Source organism: Microchirus variegatus (assembly GCF_963457635.1).
Source record: "Microchirus variegatus genome assembly, chromosome: 16".
Lineage (NCBI taxonomy): Eukaryota > Metazoa > Chordata > Actinopteri > Pleuronectiformes > Soleidae > Microchirus > Microchirus variegatus.
This window is the reverse complement of record NC_139817.1, coordinates 23,252,851-23,271,576: the sequence shown is the minus strand read 5'-3', so window position 1 is coordinate 23,271,576 and position 18,726 is coordinate 23,252,851. Positions and strand designations below refer to the sequence as shown.

General features: G+C 41.0%; 1 protein-coding gene across 1 annotated transcript in view; it reads right to left on the bottom strand.

Moving 5' to 3' along the window:
• Positions 1–966: 966 nt before the first annotated feature.
• Positions 967–18,726, bottom strand: part of htr7c (5-hydroxytryptamine (serotonin) receptor 7c) — a gene marked incomplete at both ends in the record, with an annotated part of 31,774 nt that continues 14,014 nt past the window's right edge. Inside the window, one exon of the mRNA XM_083902244.1 lies at positions 967–1,705. Within this exon, the coding sequence (XP_083758370.1) occupies positions 967–1,705 (739 nt within the window). The remainder of the gene's footprint in view (positions 1,706–18,726) is intronic.

The window sequence follows — 18,726 nt, the reverse complement described above, 5'->3', positions numbered from 1 at the left end:
ATTTCACCAAATAGTACAAATGGGAGGGAAGCCAGGAGGGAAGTGATCGAGAAAACAAAGAAACTAAAACAAAACGAGAGTCCGAGCAACGTGTGAATTCTTAAAGTGAAACACAGATTTTCAGCAGGTAGAGTTTTCTGCCTCAACCATGAAGGTCAGCAGCCAAATGTGGGACGAAATGCATTTAGGCCCCAAAATATAAATTCCCCATCATCATGGTTTCTGACACACACTGAGTTCATATTTGGATTATGCAGAAGAGAGATTTGGTGAAAGATTTCTGCCAAGCTGTCTATTTTCACTTTTATAATCTCTATGATTTATGTATACAGTGGCTTGTAAGACGAATAATGTTTCATGCAGACGATAAAACGAACTTGCTTTTGCTTTCTTTTCTTTTTTTATATCAACAAACACCAGATTTCATGAATGGAAAATAAATACTCCCTTCATCCTGCATGTTAACACCAGTATCAGCCCTGTTCAAGTTAGTGAGGACACCAAACCAAAAGCAATGGCTGCAGATAAACATATAGAAATAACATCTGGCACAATCACCGTACACATAAGTGTGTTCACCTCCAGTTTGACATTCGTGTGGAGCGTCTTCAGGGTGTTTGACGAAGCTGCCGGAAGTCATGGTGCACAAATGTGCCTTTTTTCACATCACTGTTGTTATTTTACAGTTCAGTCTGTCCTCTTCCTGTCTCCTTTAGATTCTAGAATGATGGATTGCGTTTATATGTATTATCCTTTATCGCTGCGTTTCGCCACCATAAATCCAGACCCAGGACAGAACTGTGCCGACTCATACGGACCTTCAAGTACAGGTCTATGGTTTTCTTCTCCGAAATAGTCTCACGCGCACACTGAAGCGATCATGCTGTCTATCTGCTTGTGTGAAAATACGAGAGATCCACTCGGTTTGACTCCCAGACTGCTTCTTATCCCCAGGTATATCCTATTTTACACCTTGAGAGCCTCGTGCACGCCCACAGCAGACAGCCGGCGGTTGATGTTGCGATAACGACAGCGGAGAAGGTCGCGATAAGTGGAGCGTAGGTCCCTGTTGAAGAAGGCATAGATGAAGGGGTTCATTAGGGAGTTGGCGTAGCCCAGCCAGAGCAGCGTGCGCTCCAACCAGATGGGCACGCAGCTGCACTCCACCCCGCAGATGAAGGGCCTGGCAGTGGACAGGATGAAGAAGGGCAGCCAGCACACCGCAAAGACCCCCACGATCACCCCCAGCGTCGTGGCTGCTTTCTGCTCCCGCTTGAAGATGGAGATGTTTCTGCGCTCGCGGTTCAGCAGACGGGACAAGGCGGCGCAGTCCTCCACCACGCCGGGCGGCTTCAGGCCCTGCATGCGCAGCGCTTCATTGGCCACTGTTTCGAGGCGTTCGCGCCGCGTAAGGTCAGTGAAGCGGTGTTTGGCGCCGCTCTTGCGAGCGGCCTTGAAGATCTTATAGTACATCACCAGCATGACCAGCATAGGGATGTAAAAGGCTACTGCTGTGGAATAGATGGTGTAGCCAAAGTCTTGGCTAATGAGGCACACGCCGGCCGCATGGACATTTTTGGCCCAGCCGCAGAAAGGTGGCAGGGTGATGGATGCAGACACCAGCCACACTCCCATGATCATCTTTGCCATCAGCTGACCGTTCTGCCGGGCTGGGTAGGTGAGAGGCCGTGTGATCCCCAGATATCTGCAAGAAGACAACAAGAAGATGATGATTTGCACATGCCATCCACAAAAATGTTCTACTCTTTTACACTATACTACGGCACCCCTAAAGTGACATGAGGAAAAAATAAATAAAATGACAAAAAAAAAAAAAAATTGAAATCACGAGTTTCAAAGTCGGGATCTCGAGTTTCCAAAAAATATGAAAAAAATAAAATAAAAATTTGAAAAAATTATATTTGAGATCTTGAAGAAATTTTTCAAATTTCAGAAAGTTTCATAATTTTTTGGGAAACCCAAGATCTCCAGTTTCCAAAAAATATGAAAAAATAAATACATAAAAAAATGTAAAAAAATGTTTTAAAAAATTTGGGAACTCGAGATCTCGCCTTTGATTTCGAGTTTGCAAAGAAATGCATCTGTTTATGTTTAAACACAAAATAAAAACATGATGAAAACATTTTTTTTTAAATGGGGGGGGGCTCCGTACTATTCTAATGTAATAATGACATCTTAAAGATGAACTGTTCCCATCATGTATGTACTGCATTTTCTAAAATTGGCATGGCACGGGGCCAACACACAAGACACGAACAACCACCAAAGTTATTTACAGTCATCAGATAAAGGCTCACTCTACCTGACACTTTGCTGGGTCACAGACACCTGCTGCCTTTTGTCTTCATTAAAATTAAAGAACAGTGCAGCGGCGGCGGCGGCATCACATTCATGTGCTCTCATTTGAAAGACAGGCATTTCAATGAGAGGTCATAATCTCTGTTATTGCCTGGTGGGCAATTAGCTGCTTTTCTTTGGCTTTGGAGGAGCTTAGTGAGTAGAGAGTGGGATATTAATCAAGCAGGCAGCTCAGTGGTTTTAAATTACATCTGCTGTTGTCAGGAAAAATAAAGATAAAGTGAGGTGTGAAAGGTTTGGATTCGTACAAAACTGAAAAGATGGCCACTTTTCACACTTGACTTGATCAATCTGTGCGTGCATCTCGGCGCGTTTTGGCAGCGTGCCCACAGCCTTCATCAACATCAACATTGATGAAAGTTGTGTATTTTGAGACTCGAGGCTGTTTTTTTTCCGCTTTCCACTCTGTAGTTAATCACGAGATAAAAAGCTTGAGGGAGCCCCGGCCAATTCACCCCATCATCCACCAGTGATGCTATCAGCAGAGTGGAAATCAAACTGAGCTCCGTCTGCCTGGACAAGATCCTTCACTTTATCCACAGCTTTTTAGGTTGTTGAGCTTTTACACGTGTCTGGCTTTAATGTTTCTGTGTGGGTAACCGCGGGAAATGCCACAGGACTGTGTGTAATATTCAAATACTTTCACATTAAGGCATTAACACGCGCTTAGTTGTCGGATATGAAAAATAACTGTGATCCATGCCAGTGGTTTTAAAACCCCATTAACCATTGTCAGATTACACAATGCAGCTGATGCGGAGTGTTTCCCCTGCTTAGGGTAAAAAAAAAGCATCCTACAATATTTATATTTAACTTCCTACAGAAATACAACTGTAGTGTGTAACTTCCCTGTACGACTCTATCTGTGTTTCTCATCAAAGCTACTGTGTAGATGTCGTGTCACCCAGTGACATTCCCGTGCTGCACACAGGAAGTTAATGGTTTTATGTCGAGACGGATGTGAAACTGCAACACTGCACTGGTAAAAAAAAAGTGTGGCCTGTGGCTGCAGACAGGTTGGGGTACGAGTGGAAACACAAAAAGCGGCCACTAAACGTTTCAGAAGTGAATTCTTCTTCTCAAAGAAATCTAGCCCGCCGCTGTATTCACACAAATCTTCCCTTAGTCGGGTCTGATGGTGCTTGACGGAGCCCATATTTAAAGCTCACGTAGAGTGGTCCTGTTGCACATATATGTTAGTTATGGAGGTTTACTTACATACGTTAACTTGTTTTTATGGTCAAAAACCTCCTAGTTGTAGTTCAATGTACGCAACTGGATGTGCCCGGACTAGTGCCCGGAGCAGGAGGATCTGCTGTACTTGAGAACCAGTGTTTACGTTACCGGGCCGGGTTTTTTCAGAGACCCGGACCGGGTTTTTTTGCTGAGCCCGAGATTACAATACAACACAGTGTTCTCAGCAGTGGCTGAACTGTTTGTTTAGAACCTTCAGGGCTTCTTAAACAAGGTAATGACGCAGATACACACTAAAAATGGATTGGAACTTCCGGTCTAGGTCCACTTTAATAAAAGACTCTTCTGGCTTCTGTTTCCTATGACCAAACACAGGCAGAATAATAACATTAACAACATACTTCATACTAGTCTGAAGCAGCATTGATCAAGACTATTATCACTATGAAAGGATTATAATAGAATTACAGCTGAGAGGGAAAAACAACTGTCAACATAAGGCTTGACAGTAGCACCGTACAAAGACTCAGGTGTCTCCCTCTGTTATCATTTCCGTCTTAAACGTCCCTTGGTTCATTTTAATCGCGCTCAGTGAACATTACATAATAATTACTGTTCGACCCCGATCCGTCCAACCATTGTTCGGCGCAGCTCACAACCCCCACTGAAAATGTATGTTAGCTTTACAGGAGGAGTGAACACATCCACGCGAGTCGTATCAAGTGGTTAAGAGACAAACCCTGAGACAAGTAAACTACGTGCTGTGAGAATACTTAATAATACATAGCCAGTAATGCAGCACTATACTCTCTGAATACATTATGCAGTAACGAGGAGCTTGAAATGCTCGTTTAGAGGGATATTCTTGTATCTGTGTGAGATGGAGGGAAGTTTCCCACAAGCCGAAAACTCATCATCCTCCTGAAAGAACACCAAGTTTTTTTCAGATTCACCCTCTGTCTGGGGGAGCAAGTCCTTCCCACGTCCTTTTATGAAGCAATAACTGTCAGGTCAGGTATTATCAAACACTTTTGAACGCTAAATCTATGCAGCTTTTAGCGTGTATGTTAGCAGGAAGAGTCCACGTGAACATATGTGGAAACTCCATTGGCATTAGCTTCTTTTTTTAAAGCTCACATAGAGTGGTCCTGTTGCACATATGTATTAGTTATGGAGGTCTACTTACATACATTAACTTGTTTTAAGGTCAAAAACCTCCTAGTTGCTGATAGAAATCTCTCCTTACTGAAGCCCTCCTCAGCCACGATATTTCAGACATAAATCTCACCCCCAGAAGACAGAATGTGTTGTGATTGGCCAGCCAGCGTAGAGGCTTCCCAACTGTCTTGTGATTGGCCAATTCCCAGAAGTGACATATTCAGCACACCCGCTCTCAGAAGCGCAGCTCCCCCCTCTGGAACGGTGGATGCACTGCTACTCATTATCAAAACATTGTTTTAACAGTGTTTAAAAATAGCTTCTTCACGACTCCCCGCCTCAGTCCCTTTGACGACCTTTGACCCGGAGTCAGACCCAGAGTCAGAAGACACTGTCGCTCGTGAAACACCTCCACAACGGACGTTATTCTTCTTCTGCGGTTCAATGTACGCAACCGGATGTGCCCGGACTAGTGCCTGGAGCAGGAGGATCTGCTGTTCAGGAGAACCGCTGTTTGCGCAACCGGACGGGATTTTTTCAGAGATCTCGCTGAACCCGAGATTACAATAAAACACAGCGTTCTCAGCAGTGGCTGAACTGTTTGTTTAGAACCTTCAGGGCTTCTTAAACAAGGTAATGACGCAGATACACACTAAAAAACAGCGTTAATTGGAACTAGCGGTCTAGGTCCGCTTTAAGACAAAAAAAAAATATGCTAATGAAAGCATGATAATGACCTTTATATGGACTAACATAACCAACAGACATCAGGCTACGATATGAACCCTGAACATAGGTATGATATAAATGTAAAGTGTGAAGAAGAAGATACATTTGTCTTATAAATAACATTTAACCACAAGTGACATAGTATATTATTACCTTTAAAACGGTCAGCAGTGGTTTGCTTACACATTCAGTTGACAGAACAACATTAGTATTCATTTAGAGTAACATTATATCCACCTGGTGAATTATTCACTTTGCTTTGAGCTCTGTTTTGCTTCCTGCATGGAAATATCCAGCCATTCACCAGATAAACACAACACTTATTAAGTAGTTTCTAACTTTGTCGACTCTTTGATACACCGGTGGAACAGCTAAAGATAATGTTTCTTTATTGCTGATGATGTAACATTTTTGTAAACAGACAGGGCACAAAAACAACAGGCCTCAAACTGCTGAATGACTGTGTTTGCGCAGCAGAATTAATTTCTTAAACTTTTCATGGGCTCTTCCTTGTTCAGACATACTCCAGCGTGGCTGCACCGTCTCACTTTACAAGCACAATGTTGCTGTTGCCTCTGTCTGTGTTGACATATAATTAATCACGTCCCGTGTGCACCGTGGGAATATTGTCATCCGTTCACACGAGATCTAGTATCACCTCTAACAAAGCCGTATGTAACAGTAATGGTGACGATCACAAAAAAGAGGATGAAGTAAAAAGAAATAAAGACAGTTTTAAGTGTCGCTGCTGGGGAAGATAATGATACAATGATAACATTAACAGTAAATGACTGCTGTTATTGAACTGTTACTTTGTCTAACTAATGGGAACACAGACTTGAACAGCAGCTAACATTAGCGTCAGAACGCTAATGCTAACTAGTAGAAACCGTGATTAAAAGGTGGTCACGAGGAATTGCCTGCTGTGGGTTTAGAACCCCCAAGAAATCTATTTAACTTCTATACTTTATATTTTGTTTATACGTTATACGCATAATGTTAGTTATTTGCAGTGTAATGTATATATATTTTTTTACTAAGTTTATATACGGTATTTTTTCAGTTATTTACAGTATTTTTATTGTTCTATATATTTATATTGTTTTATAATGTGTTTTTTTAAAAAGGTTTTTTAAAGCATGTTATTGTTCTTAACAATTATATTCTCACATACTTTATTTATTTTCAAAATAACAAGGTTTTTCCATGTTATTATTATTATTATTATTATTATTTATAACATAATGGTGATGAACACTGGTCGGAAAAGGCCCCCTGGGAATTTTTGCTTAGGGCCCATACAGACTCTAGAATCGTGGATATGGGACACATCCACATCCACAGCTGCCCTCAGGGAGCCAGACACAGACCAAAAGTGTGCTCCAGCTAATGACGACTCCCATTACTTCCACTCCACTTCTAGTATTTTTGTCCTGTGCTGAAAAAAAACTGTAACTGGCCCTGGTGTGCAACAGTCCACACTCATTTCCAGAAGCAACTCTGAAACCTTTTTATGTTTGAAATGGGGATACGGTGTGAAATATTTACCGAGCTGCACAAGGTTTGGGCAGCAGAATGGTAAATTTAGACCATGTTCCCATCAAAAGAAAGTAACAGGTCAGGGAGGAGGGAGGAGAGGGGAGTTCACTGCTGAATCCTCATTCATCTCACAACGATATACTTTGTCCTTAAGGAATGCTTCAGCTCTGTCATTCTATTCGAGGAACCTCTGTAAGACATTGAACTCCTTTACTCACAGAGAACACGGCAACAACCTGAGATGAGCCATAATTTCCCTCTCAACATGACTGAGTTTGTTTAGGTCACACGTCCTGTTTTGTGCTCAGGAAAAGACTATGGAGGAGTAAAGTAGCACTGGTTGTTCTTCTTTCTTTTCTTTTTCTTGCTTATTTAGACACTTACATAAGCCAACGTGACTCATCCGTGGTCAGACGCAGTTCTTCCCTCAGATTTGTAAGAGCGATTGCTAGCATGGGTCAGTGCATGGTGCAGGATAGTCTGTGAATAACCGATGGCTTTTGTTGTGTTACAGATGTCGGCGAACACACCGCGCACCTGCATCGGCTATGATATTGAGTCATTAACCGCAGGTGATATGCATACGACCACACAGCTGCTAACTTTATAACCTTGAATTGCAGTTTCAGAGAACTGTAGTGAAACATATATATGGTCATTATAAGTAAAAAGGGGAGGCGTTGACACTGTGAAGGGAAACATGATGAGGGAGAAACACTGAGTCATACAGTAATACATTCTATTTCCTGATGCACAAATGCAACACAGTTTAGGCACAGTTTATACCTGTGTCTCTTTAGAGCCCACAGGTCTATGAAAACATGGTGAATCTGCGATTAAAACCACCAAGTATTTCATTATTACTTAATGGAATCACATTTATCCAATGCAAGACTAATCTTAACCCTCAAGCTCAACCCTTAATCATAACTGGCCTCAAAACCAAGTGTTGAGGGTTATTTTGTCACTTAGAAATGGGACACCCCTTAAATGCAGATACGTCTTCAGACTGTAGGGGGCAGAATAACGCCAAAGCTGCGTCCAGTCTGTCAACTCCAAAAAAGAAGAAGAAGAACACATTTACGTCACGATTATTTATTACGATCATACAATTACCACAACCACGGACATATTCAGCTGACAGTTACCACAGACCACGACTTATTGAAAAGTAAACCACACCGGCCGACTATTGACAAAAGATCGTAAAATAAAAATAAACGTTACGCAACAATGACGTCAGTAATCCATAATATGGGCCTAAACTAAGATAATACAATGGTTTTCATCATTTTTATATCTCTATTAACAAAGAAAATACTAATAATTTGTAGCCATCTTTGTTACGTCAAAACACGCAATGCATTCTGGGTAGCCCTTGCTCCCAAGGGTGGTCTCGGAAAAAGCACTTGCACTAGCGGGAGAGCATTTTTGAGATTGAGGGTTAAGCAAGGAATTGGAATTCACCCTAATACACAACAAGAAGCAGCAGCAAATAAATGTTATCTATGAAGCAATATGGTGGGTTTTAAAACAACAATGGCAAAGATGATGTTGATGATGATGATGATGATGATGGACCTCTGGGTTGACCTATTCATGCATTTTCCTTAGTTGGCTCTTTTTTATAAGCTATTTACAGAATTTATTGTGTACTTGAACGCCACTCGAAGCTTCGCACGGTGCATCCACACACCAGACTTCATACCCTGATACCTTTATGATGTCTGTTTTACTTCCTCATCATCATTGTAAAGCATAATGTGCTTATTTTATGGCCTTTCCGGCACAACACACCACCTGTCCCCCACCAGTGGTTTACAGTCTCTCACAGGAATGGAGGTGATGGGCAGCTATTAGTGTTACAGTGATAAATGGATTCCCCCCCTCCAACAGTCGGCATGTCCATCTAACTGTGTCCTTGGACAACAACGCAAATGCCCTACGGTATCTACACAACAGGCGAGAGCAGGCAGAGAACAGTTACGGCGACTAAAACGGCACTAACTCAGAAACAGAATGGGAGCTCATTTCACAGTCATAGTTATTATTATTATCGTCATAGTAACATCCAGTCTGGCAGTGCCTGTAAAGAACAATTACACAACTGTTCCTGCTCCGTGTCTTTCCTCTCTCCCCCCATGTCACTTTTCACTCTCACTGCCACCCGAGTGCGGCAGATGGCCACACTCTCCGAGTCTGCTTCTGCGAGAGGGGTTTTCTTTCTCTCCACTGTTCTGTCATTGTGGGAAGTATTTGGTTTCTTTGTATCACTGTAAGGACTCGACTACACTGTCTGAAATGCTGTTTTGTAACATAAACTCTGCACTGTTTTTTTTTTTCTCCTATTTGCCATGGATTTAAAGTGAAAAAGGCATTATTTCTCTCTTTAAGGTGGGGATTTAAAGGTGAAGTAAGTAGTTTATAGTGCCATCTAGAGGAGAGGCTGAAATGTACAACTGCTCCTCTGCTCACCCCCTCCCTTCCCTGAGCGCTACGGTGTCCTCAGCCGGTCAAATGTCGTCCTCGTCGTCTTTCTCGAAGTGGAAAGCGAGGAGGCGGGACTTCTGCTACGAGTAAAGAGACGCTTGATTTGTTCTCTCGCGTTTGTCCTTACAGGCTCCGGTAGAAACATGGCGTCGTGGCAATGCAGTAGCGGCCCGCGACCATGTTATTTTACATGACTTTTTGAAACACTACGAAAATGAAACAAAGAATATTATGGAGCGACTAGACAATGCAGGAGCACATAATATGTATAAAAAAGTGGATTCTGGGTTATATAAACCCATAAATACTACACAGTGTCCCTTTAAGAGCATTATATTTGCACAAAAGTGACTTGGACTGATCATAATAAAAGGGAGAACCTCAGACAGAGAACGAAACGGTTGTTGGCACGAACATCAAAAGGTCAGAAACCGTCTCAGAGAAGCTAACGGGCTAACAGTCGCCTTCAAAAGCGCTCTCTTCACAGACAAACCCCAGGTTACACTGTATTCGCTTTGTTTGCTGATGTCATTATTGTGGCCCGTGGTGGTTGTGGACTAAGCAATGACAGAGTTGCACTTGCATTTTACCAATGGCAATTTGAACGTGCAAAGATAATAGTGAAGCGTCTGCAGCTCAGTCCTTGTTTAGCCTGAATCCTCACCAGACCAACTGAGCACAACTGGGATGTTTTGGATGAACAAGAAATAATTAGTCAGAGGTTCATGAGGGGTGATAAACGCTCCACATTGGAGCTTTAACCCTTAGAACACAGAGCATTTAGACTGGTTGTTTACATTGCTATGTTAAAAGTACACAGTCGTGTATATAATGAGGCTATAAGTATGTATCTTATATCCTGTTTTTCTATAGGCCACTATATAAACACACCTGAGCAAAAAGCACTCCCATTTTTTTAATCAGATTTAATTTGTGAAATTTTTTATTTAATTATTTTTTTATTTTCTTATATATATATGCATTATAAAATGAACTTTAAAGGTGCATTATGTAATAAATCATAAAATCCTCGTAATATGTCACAGAGACTCAGGAATAATGTTCATATAACAAATTGAACTCACCAACAACAACAGTACAGACAAAATATTTGCATTAAAAAAAAATATTTTGCAGACTGCAAATCATGTTTATGTTTTGAAATCATGTTTTTGCATGTGGCGCCACCTACAGCCGTCTACCAACCATTGCAGTCAGTAGAGTCTCAGCTACCTGGCAACCACGGGTTGCCAGTTAGGTCAAAATAAGTAACCTAAAAGACCTCGGTATTTTGAATTTGAATGTAGTAACTGTTTTTGGCCACATTCTTACATATGGCACATTTAAACTCTACAAGACATAAGGATATGGGGAAAAAAATGCATTTTATAAAGCCTGAAGATGTGACCTGTAAACACACACACCCAGGATGTCCATGTAAGGAGTGTGTATTTTTCCCCACAGCAATTTACCAAGGGTATACTTGTGGCACTGATCTGTGCCGTGTGAGCACTAAGGGTTAAGATACAGAGCTTTATTGAAACTATTTGTAGCGTATGGTCTGAAGTGTGTACATTTTGCCAGTTAAACGGTGTAATCTCAGTGCAAAGTGAGGCACAAAGTGGTTGTTTTAAGTGTCTGAATTATTTGGTGGTGTTTTTTGGGCATAACATCCATTAAGCCTTATCATTACCTTTATGTGCCAGGTGTGTCTGTGTCTGTTGAAACCAGGAGTGATCATTCTCTGCTGAGGATACAACTCTGCTCATGGTCCTTCCCAGTAAGCAGTGATAGAAATAATTGCTCGGTTGCTGATTCGTTGTTGATGCTTTGCTTGTTATTTAGATTCTCAGCTGAGGAAGCTGTGGAACACTTTCCTTTCTGTCTCATGAAGGATCACATGCATATGTCATTCATCTTTTTATCCCCACACATTTGTGGTGATGAGCACAGTTTGTGAAATTATTTGTTTGTTATTCATAGTTGTTGCTTATAAGTTTTACACCTCACGCCTAATAAGACAGTTTGCTCAAAACAAATTAAAGCTAAGAAAATAATTCCACATCAGTGTTTCATACTCCCTGACAGAAAATACCTGACACTGATTTTATTGTATATATTGACATTCCTTGGAAAAAACCGCGGGGCTACTAATTCCCAAGGATCTGATCCCAATCTCCGTCCCCAGATGGAGGCAATGTTGACACATTCTCCAGTCGTCAATGCTGGAGATAAGATAAGATGAGATAACATCAACATTTCACGCAATCAGTAATACCTTATGTCAACCTTTTAAATACATCACACTGTAGGTGTAGAGTTTTTCAGCTCATAAAGTCCAAAAAACGTAAAACGTGGCTTATTTTATCTTCCATTAATCATCAGTGCGTGTTCTTTTCAAGGACTTTTCCCTGTAATGGGTGGATTTTCATCAGAGTAAATGTTCAAACTACTGCTCGCTTTGTTCCTTTGCTACGTGGAGTGCTATTACTGACAGATGAAACGTGCATTTGCTGAATGAAGCAAATCTAATCTGCAAAAATCATTTAGCAAAGATGCCTAAAAATGCTCCGTCTCTCCTCACTCTCTCCTCCTCATTATACGATAACTGAGAGTGGAATGTGAATAATTATCTGCCAGCGAGTCTGTCTTCCTCTCGTCTCCCTGTCATGATGATGTGAGAGAGTGAGTGTGAGGACATGAGCCCCTCCATCTTTGTCACCTTCCCTTTGGTTCTGTCACAGTGAGCTCTCTCTCTCTCTGAGGACACCTCAGGGGCGCTTTTACACCGACAGCAGTTGGTGCGCACCAAACGATCCATTCGAACCAAAAACTCTAGTTGGTTTCGTTTCCGTTGGTGTGAAAGCATCAATCGCACTCGGGTCTGCACCACATCCGAGACCGAGACCACCTCTTTTTGGCGGTCTCGGTCCGCTTGACTCCGCACCAAATGTCAGACTCTGGTGCGGTCCCTCTGGTGAGAACGCCAACTCGGGTCCAAACCATATTCTGCAGTAAATGCCATGGACATAGCCTACCTTGTAGGTCTTTGGAGCAATCTTCGTCTCATAGTTAGCACGACCACATTCATGAAAATATCGCGTCTCCTCTAGGGATGGGACTTTTTTGTCGACAAATCGACCGACAATTCTCGTTCTCTCGAGTGGCTGTGCGCGTCCAAACGTGTGTGTGTGTGTGTGTGCGTGCAGTGCGAACGAGGTTGCGCTTAAGTTTAGGACGGGGGTGGGGGACATAACACAAATGAAGACGGCATCTCACCCAGTCAGGATCACTGTACTTCACTCTGGTGGACACCTAACGAGCGCAGGTTCAAAAACCTGAGCCGTCTGGCGAGTAGCGACACATGCGTTCCAGCGGAGAGTCGCTTTTTTTCCCTTTTTTTTGCCCCTCACTTTTATAATCGCTGTTCTGATGGTCAATAACGGACATTACAGCCATGTTTTTGAGCCTAAAATGAAGTAGTACACTGTAGAATAGTTTACACCCCCGCGTTGCTGCTGTTGCTGCTGCTGTAAAAAAAAGTCGACAAAAAATTCGACACGTGGACCCCGACAATCGACTCTAAAAATTTGTGAAATTCCCATCCCTAGTCTCCTCTGCCTGAAATGACGCGCTATACGTCTTCGCCGACTCCAGCGCATCAGCAGATTGTTCTCCAGACGCAGCCGCGACTCATTCTCAAATTGGATATTTTGCAAAAAAATGGCCAATACAGAGAATGTAATAAACGAAGATCAGAGTAAGTAGCAATGTGCGAACGTGTTGCTCCATAGTGAGTCAAAATTGGCGCTTTTCTACCGGAAGATATAAACACATTGATGAAACGTCAATCGGGCCAATTTTGGTTCGTTTGCTGGTGTGAAAGCGGACCACACTGGAGTCATATGTTACATAATAACAATTGTATTGACTGGTGCGGATCAAATAATCCAACTAGTGGTGTGAAAGCGCCCTTAAACACTAAATAAGGTTAGAGGAACCCTTTGATGTAGAGGATGATAATTCTCTACTCTGCTTTTACTCCTGACCTTTAAAAAAAGAAGTTGAACAATTTTAGTTACCAAGGCTACCACAGGCAGCGCTTCTATTGAGCCAACTCACTTTCTTCTGATTTGGCATGTAGACAGCAGTTAGTCTAACTGTGGGCGCACAGTCCCATTATATGTCATCATTTCATGGCTCTGCAAATGGAAAAGGACAGCGAGGACTCGTATCTATCTTGTTCCTGAGTCAATAGACAGTGCTGTGTGACATGAAGGCAGTAGTTGGGGAACTAGGCTTCCTGTCTCCTATTCTCTTACTGACCTTTTATTTTTTGGGACACGAAAATATCACAGGCCACCGACTACAAAAAAAAGGATTAAAGAAAAAAATAAAAAATACGCCAGAAACATCAAATGGAGAAAGATTTCTCTGAAGTCTGACATTTCATCTTGTGCTCACACACTTAAAAATATCAGCCACAATGATGTGCTCCTGATAAAGCAACATAAAACAGGTTTAGCAGAGGTGGAAAGTAACGAAATACATTTACTCAAGTTACTGTATTGAATGCTTTTTTTGTGTATTTTGTATTTTTTAAGTACAATTTACTTGAGTACGAATGGACTCGAGTATTATACTTAGTTACTTTATAAATCCTATCCGTTACTGAGTAAAAATAAATATTCAGCACAATGAAAACCTACAGGGGGGAAAATATACACCAGAACCAGACGGGGTAGTTTTGGATTTCTGACCCCTTGTCATATTTCTACTACCCTCACACAAATGAACTACTTTAACTTCTACTTGAGTAATATTTCATCAAAGTATTGGTACTTGTACTTGAGTACAATATTTTAGTACTTAATTTAGTACGAATTCAAACCCTAGCAGGGGAAACCCCTACCCAAGCTCAAGCGTTTATTTTGGTACATCCGGTTACCGGCAGTGTTAATTTGCATATTAGCTAAACATTTAGTTTCAAACGGAACATTTAGATTTAACATTTAGATTTAGATTTAACATTTAGATTTAATATTTAACATTTAGATTTAATATTTAACATTTAGATTTAATATTTAACATTTAGATTTTTTTATTCAGATATTCAGAAACATTGAATACATTTTTCACATGAGAAGTAAATGTCACAAAATTCACAAATATTGCTGTAAATCTGGTCAAACTAACATTAACAAAATTCACATGTTTTTTTGCTAAATGTGGCAAAAAGTTGCTGTTTATTTTTGCATGCGCAACTTTACAATCGGCGCCTCATAAGCCTACACCTCTCTGTATTCACATTAAAGATGAAAAATGTGTGGCTATAGGCTGTGTTGGTGGACCAATGGAATACCTGATGGATCTGCAAGAAGATCGCCGGTTAATGATGAAATGATCATTCAGGAGGAGGAGGGCATGTCTCTTCTCCCTGAAGTGCGGAGAGTCGAATAAATCATGAAGTTTGTTTGGAGTCGCAGCCGCGAATCATGTTCCAAGTTAATTGTTTCAATTGAATAATTCATGAATTAGTTAATTGTTTGCCAACAGAGGAAGGGACAGTAAAAGTGATGAAGTCCTGGGATCTTATAAGCTATGACTAACCTGAGTATGTATAGGTGGATAAATAAAGTGGGATATAGATTTATAAATTAAATTATACCAATGATGACCAGCAGGGAGGACAAGGTGCTGTGGTGTGTGAGGGGCCGACAGCCTGTAATGAATCTTAGCGCCACGTGATAGATATCATATAAATGATATCTCCATAATCAAGAAGGTGGGAACAAGCTGTTTCCTAAAGAGAAACGTGATTTGTTTCTCAATTTCAATTTAAGGCATGGTTGAGACATTCACAACTTTTAGTCCCATGATTCTAATGGACACAAAATGTACGGAGCCCCCGAGGTGACATGAGAAAAAAAAAAAAGTTTGTGAATTTGTTTTTCACATTTTTTTCTTCATATTTTTTTGGGAAACTCAAGAATTCCAAGAAAAAAGTTCTTAATTTTTTTTTCATGGATTTAAATTCTTATGCAAAATGAATATAAAAGTGTGTTGCCTTGACTTTATATATCTTCTGAGCATCTCTTGTGACAGAATAAGTAACTCCAACACAACGCTTGACTCAAATTCCACAGAAGAATTTGAGTTCATCCACCTTGACATTTTTTCTACACTCATACCATTCATTTATACCTTTTTCTGTCTCCTGAAAGGAACTTTAAATCACCTTGTTTTTGATGGATGCTTCTCCAGGAAACTCACCTTGGTTTGCTTTGCTTTAAAGTGCAAATGAGAGCTCAGTGTGCGGGAAAAAAAAAACACAGAATTAAATCAGAAAAACATCTTAATCTATTTACCGAAACATCCACAGTCCACAACACGGCGAGTTGCACCGATGACAAAAGTGTTTCTCGGACACATGCAGTGCTTAAATGATGACCCTTGGACTTTCTTATTGTTACATTTTCCGTCAATCAATCGAGTCGCATAATGCTTCATTTTCAGCTATGCCGGGACAATAATTCAAATAAAAACCAATAATAGCGGCGGCGCTGTTTACATAAGCAAAACAGACACTGTTGTTTTTCATCAGAAGGAAGTAAATTGGATGTAATTTGACTTTGCGGCAGATGACACACACCAGATACAACAGATATGGAAACAATGAGTAACTGCAGGAATATTCATTACAAGAACAATTTCACTGCTGTTTATCTGGGCAGTGATGGGGAGCAAAGAATTCTGCCTTATTCATCCTCTTTCTACCGGAACAGATTGAAATGTACGGCGCTAGATTCGCTCACCGCGACTCGGGCTAATTTGAAAGATAGACAAACAGATACCATTATAGGTGAGCAAACACAGCTGTGGCAACGCGGTCAAAACACCAGATTATTCAAATCCAGGAAGATAGAGTCACCTCAGGAGACTGTGAAATTACAAAACTATCCTTCTTTGTATGGTTTTGAGGAGATTAAGATTAATTGACTCTAAATCCTTCATTTTGGCCCTCCAGATTATTATCTTAAAGTTCACACAGCTTGTTGAGTGACAGTGGGCTCTCTCTAATGTTTGACAATGAGGGGTTTTATGAAAGATTAATAGCCGTTGCATGGAGCCACATTCACATGACCTTTATAATAGTGGTCTTCAGACTCATCAGGCACATTTCAGTTTGCACACACACGAGGGGAAAGGTAGATAACACAAAATAACAAATAGCAGTCACGTTTAGATCTAATTTTCATAAAATAGTACTCTTAAAGTAAAATAAAATACAGAAAGATTTTTAAAAATGCTGAATATACTGGCCAATCCCAAGACTCTGTCTTCTGAGGGTGAGAGAGTTGAGTCTCAAATCTCGCGGCTGGGAAACAGCGTCAGAAAAGAGGATTTCTATCGGCTCGTTTACAGCAACTAGGAGGTTTTTGAGCATAAAAACAAGTTAATATATGTAAGTAGACCTCCATAACTAACATATATGTGCAACAGGACCACTCTATGTGAGCTTTAAGGATGTGTCTTTTAAAAAACGTACAAAAAGCAGCCAATGTCTGTGGTTGTCGTGCAAGTGTAGACAAGTGTGTTCATTTTTCTGAGCACTTCACGTGATTCCACCAAAGCATCAGTAACAGCGACTAATGGAGCTGGAGGAGAGAGACTTGTTTTTCAACAGTCTACATTTAACTGTCAGTCAACTCAAATCAACAGTGTGTGTCTCTGATGTCGGCGCGCTGGATTACATTTGATGCTGTTTGTGAATGTAGTTTCATATTCCCAGTGTGTCACACACACACACACAGAGAGAGACACTGAATTCTCAAAATGTACAAGGGTGCATACGGTGCTGTGACCTAGTTAGCAGTCAGTTCTGGGGTTCACTATCTTGCTTAAGGACAGTTGGCAGTAATGGAGGGCGCCACAACTCAATTTGATATTTCACAGCAGGGATACAAACTCAGTTCAAGTCCGTAGGGTCCAATCAACTAACTTCTAAGCATCAGTATTCAGCTATGAAGTTACACTGAAAATGTTCATCATACAACACAGTGAGTTATGTCATATTCACACCAGCTCCGGTTCATTTGGGGAGGTGTGAACGCGCAACCCAACTCTGATTCTGCACACACACCAATTAGTGATAGTGAATTTGTCTTTATTAAAGTGTCCATTTAAACATACGCTGGCCCAGAGGTGTCAGGCCAAATACAAACAACACAAATACAAAAGCCACAACACAAACACAAAAGAACACAAAAGCCACAACACAAATGCCACAACACAAATACAAAAGCCACAACATGAACACAAACGCCACAACACAAATACAAAAGCCACAACACAAACACAAAAGCCACAACACAAATACAAAAGCTACAACACAAACACAAACGCCACAACACAAAAGCCACAACACAAATACAAAAGCCACAACACAAACACAAAAGCCACAACACAAACACAAACGCCACAACACAAACGCTACAACACAAATACAAAAGCCACAACACAAACACAAAAGCCACAACACAAACACAAAAGCCACAACACAAACACAAACACCACAACACATATACAAAAGCCACAACACAAACACAAATGCCACAACACAAATACAAAAGCCACAACACAAACACAAAAGCCACAACACAGTATTTGGCCTGACACCTCTGGGCCACCGTATAAACATCCTTATTACACACCTGTAGTGAACACACACAAGCACTTTTCCGCAACAGGGGAACAATGCGAGATTCAGTGCCTTGCTCAGGGGCATCCCAGGATTAAATCAGTGAGAGCCCAACTACAATACAACAAATCTCTGGATGCTACAGTATGAAGAGCAATGTAGGAATATGAGGCATGTTGATAATTGCTGTTAAAAGCTGCTTCCTTCATTAGTAAATATATATTCTTAAACGGAGACACTAAGCCCGGTGGTAAAGCTCTGGCTGTACATTAATACTCATTAATGTACAAACTCGATCTCTAGTTTAAAAAGCCGACTGTATTTTATAGGATCATTCATACTTGATGATTTAATGGACTGCATACATATTCAGATGATGTACTCAGGGGAAGCGAATGCCAGAACTTGTGTTGCGTCGTTATCCCGCGACGGGCGGCAGCAGTAATTCAAAAGCTCATAACGTATTATCTGCAATCCACAGCACGGTGTGTGTCTGTTTGTTTGCAGCCTCTCGGCTTCATCAACAGGAAAGCCAT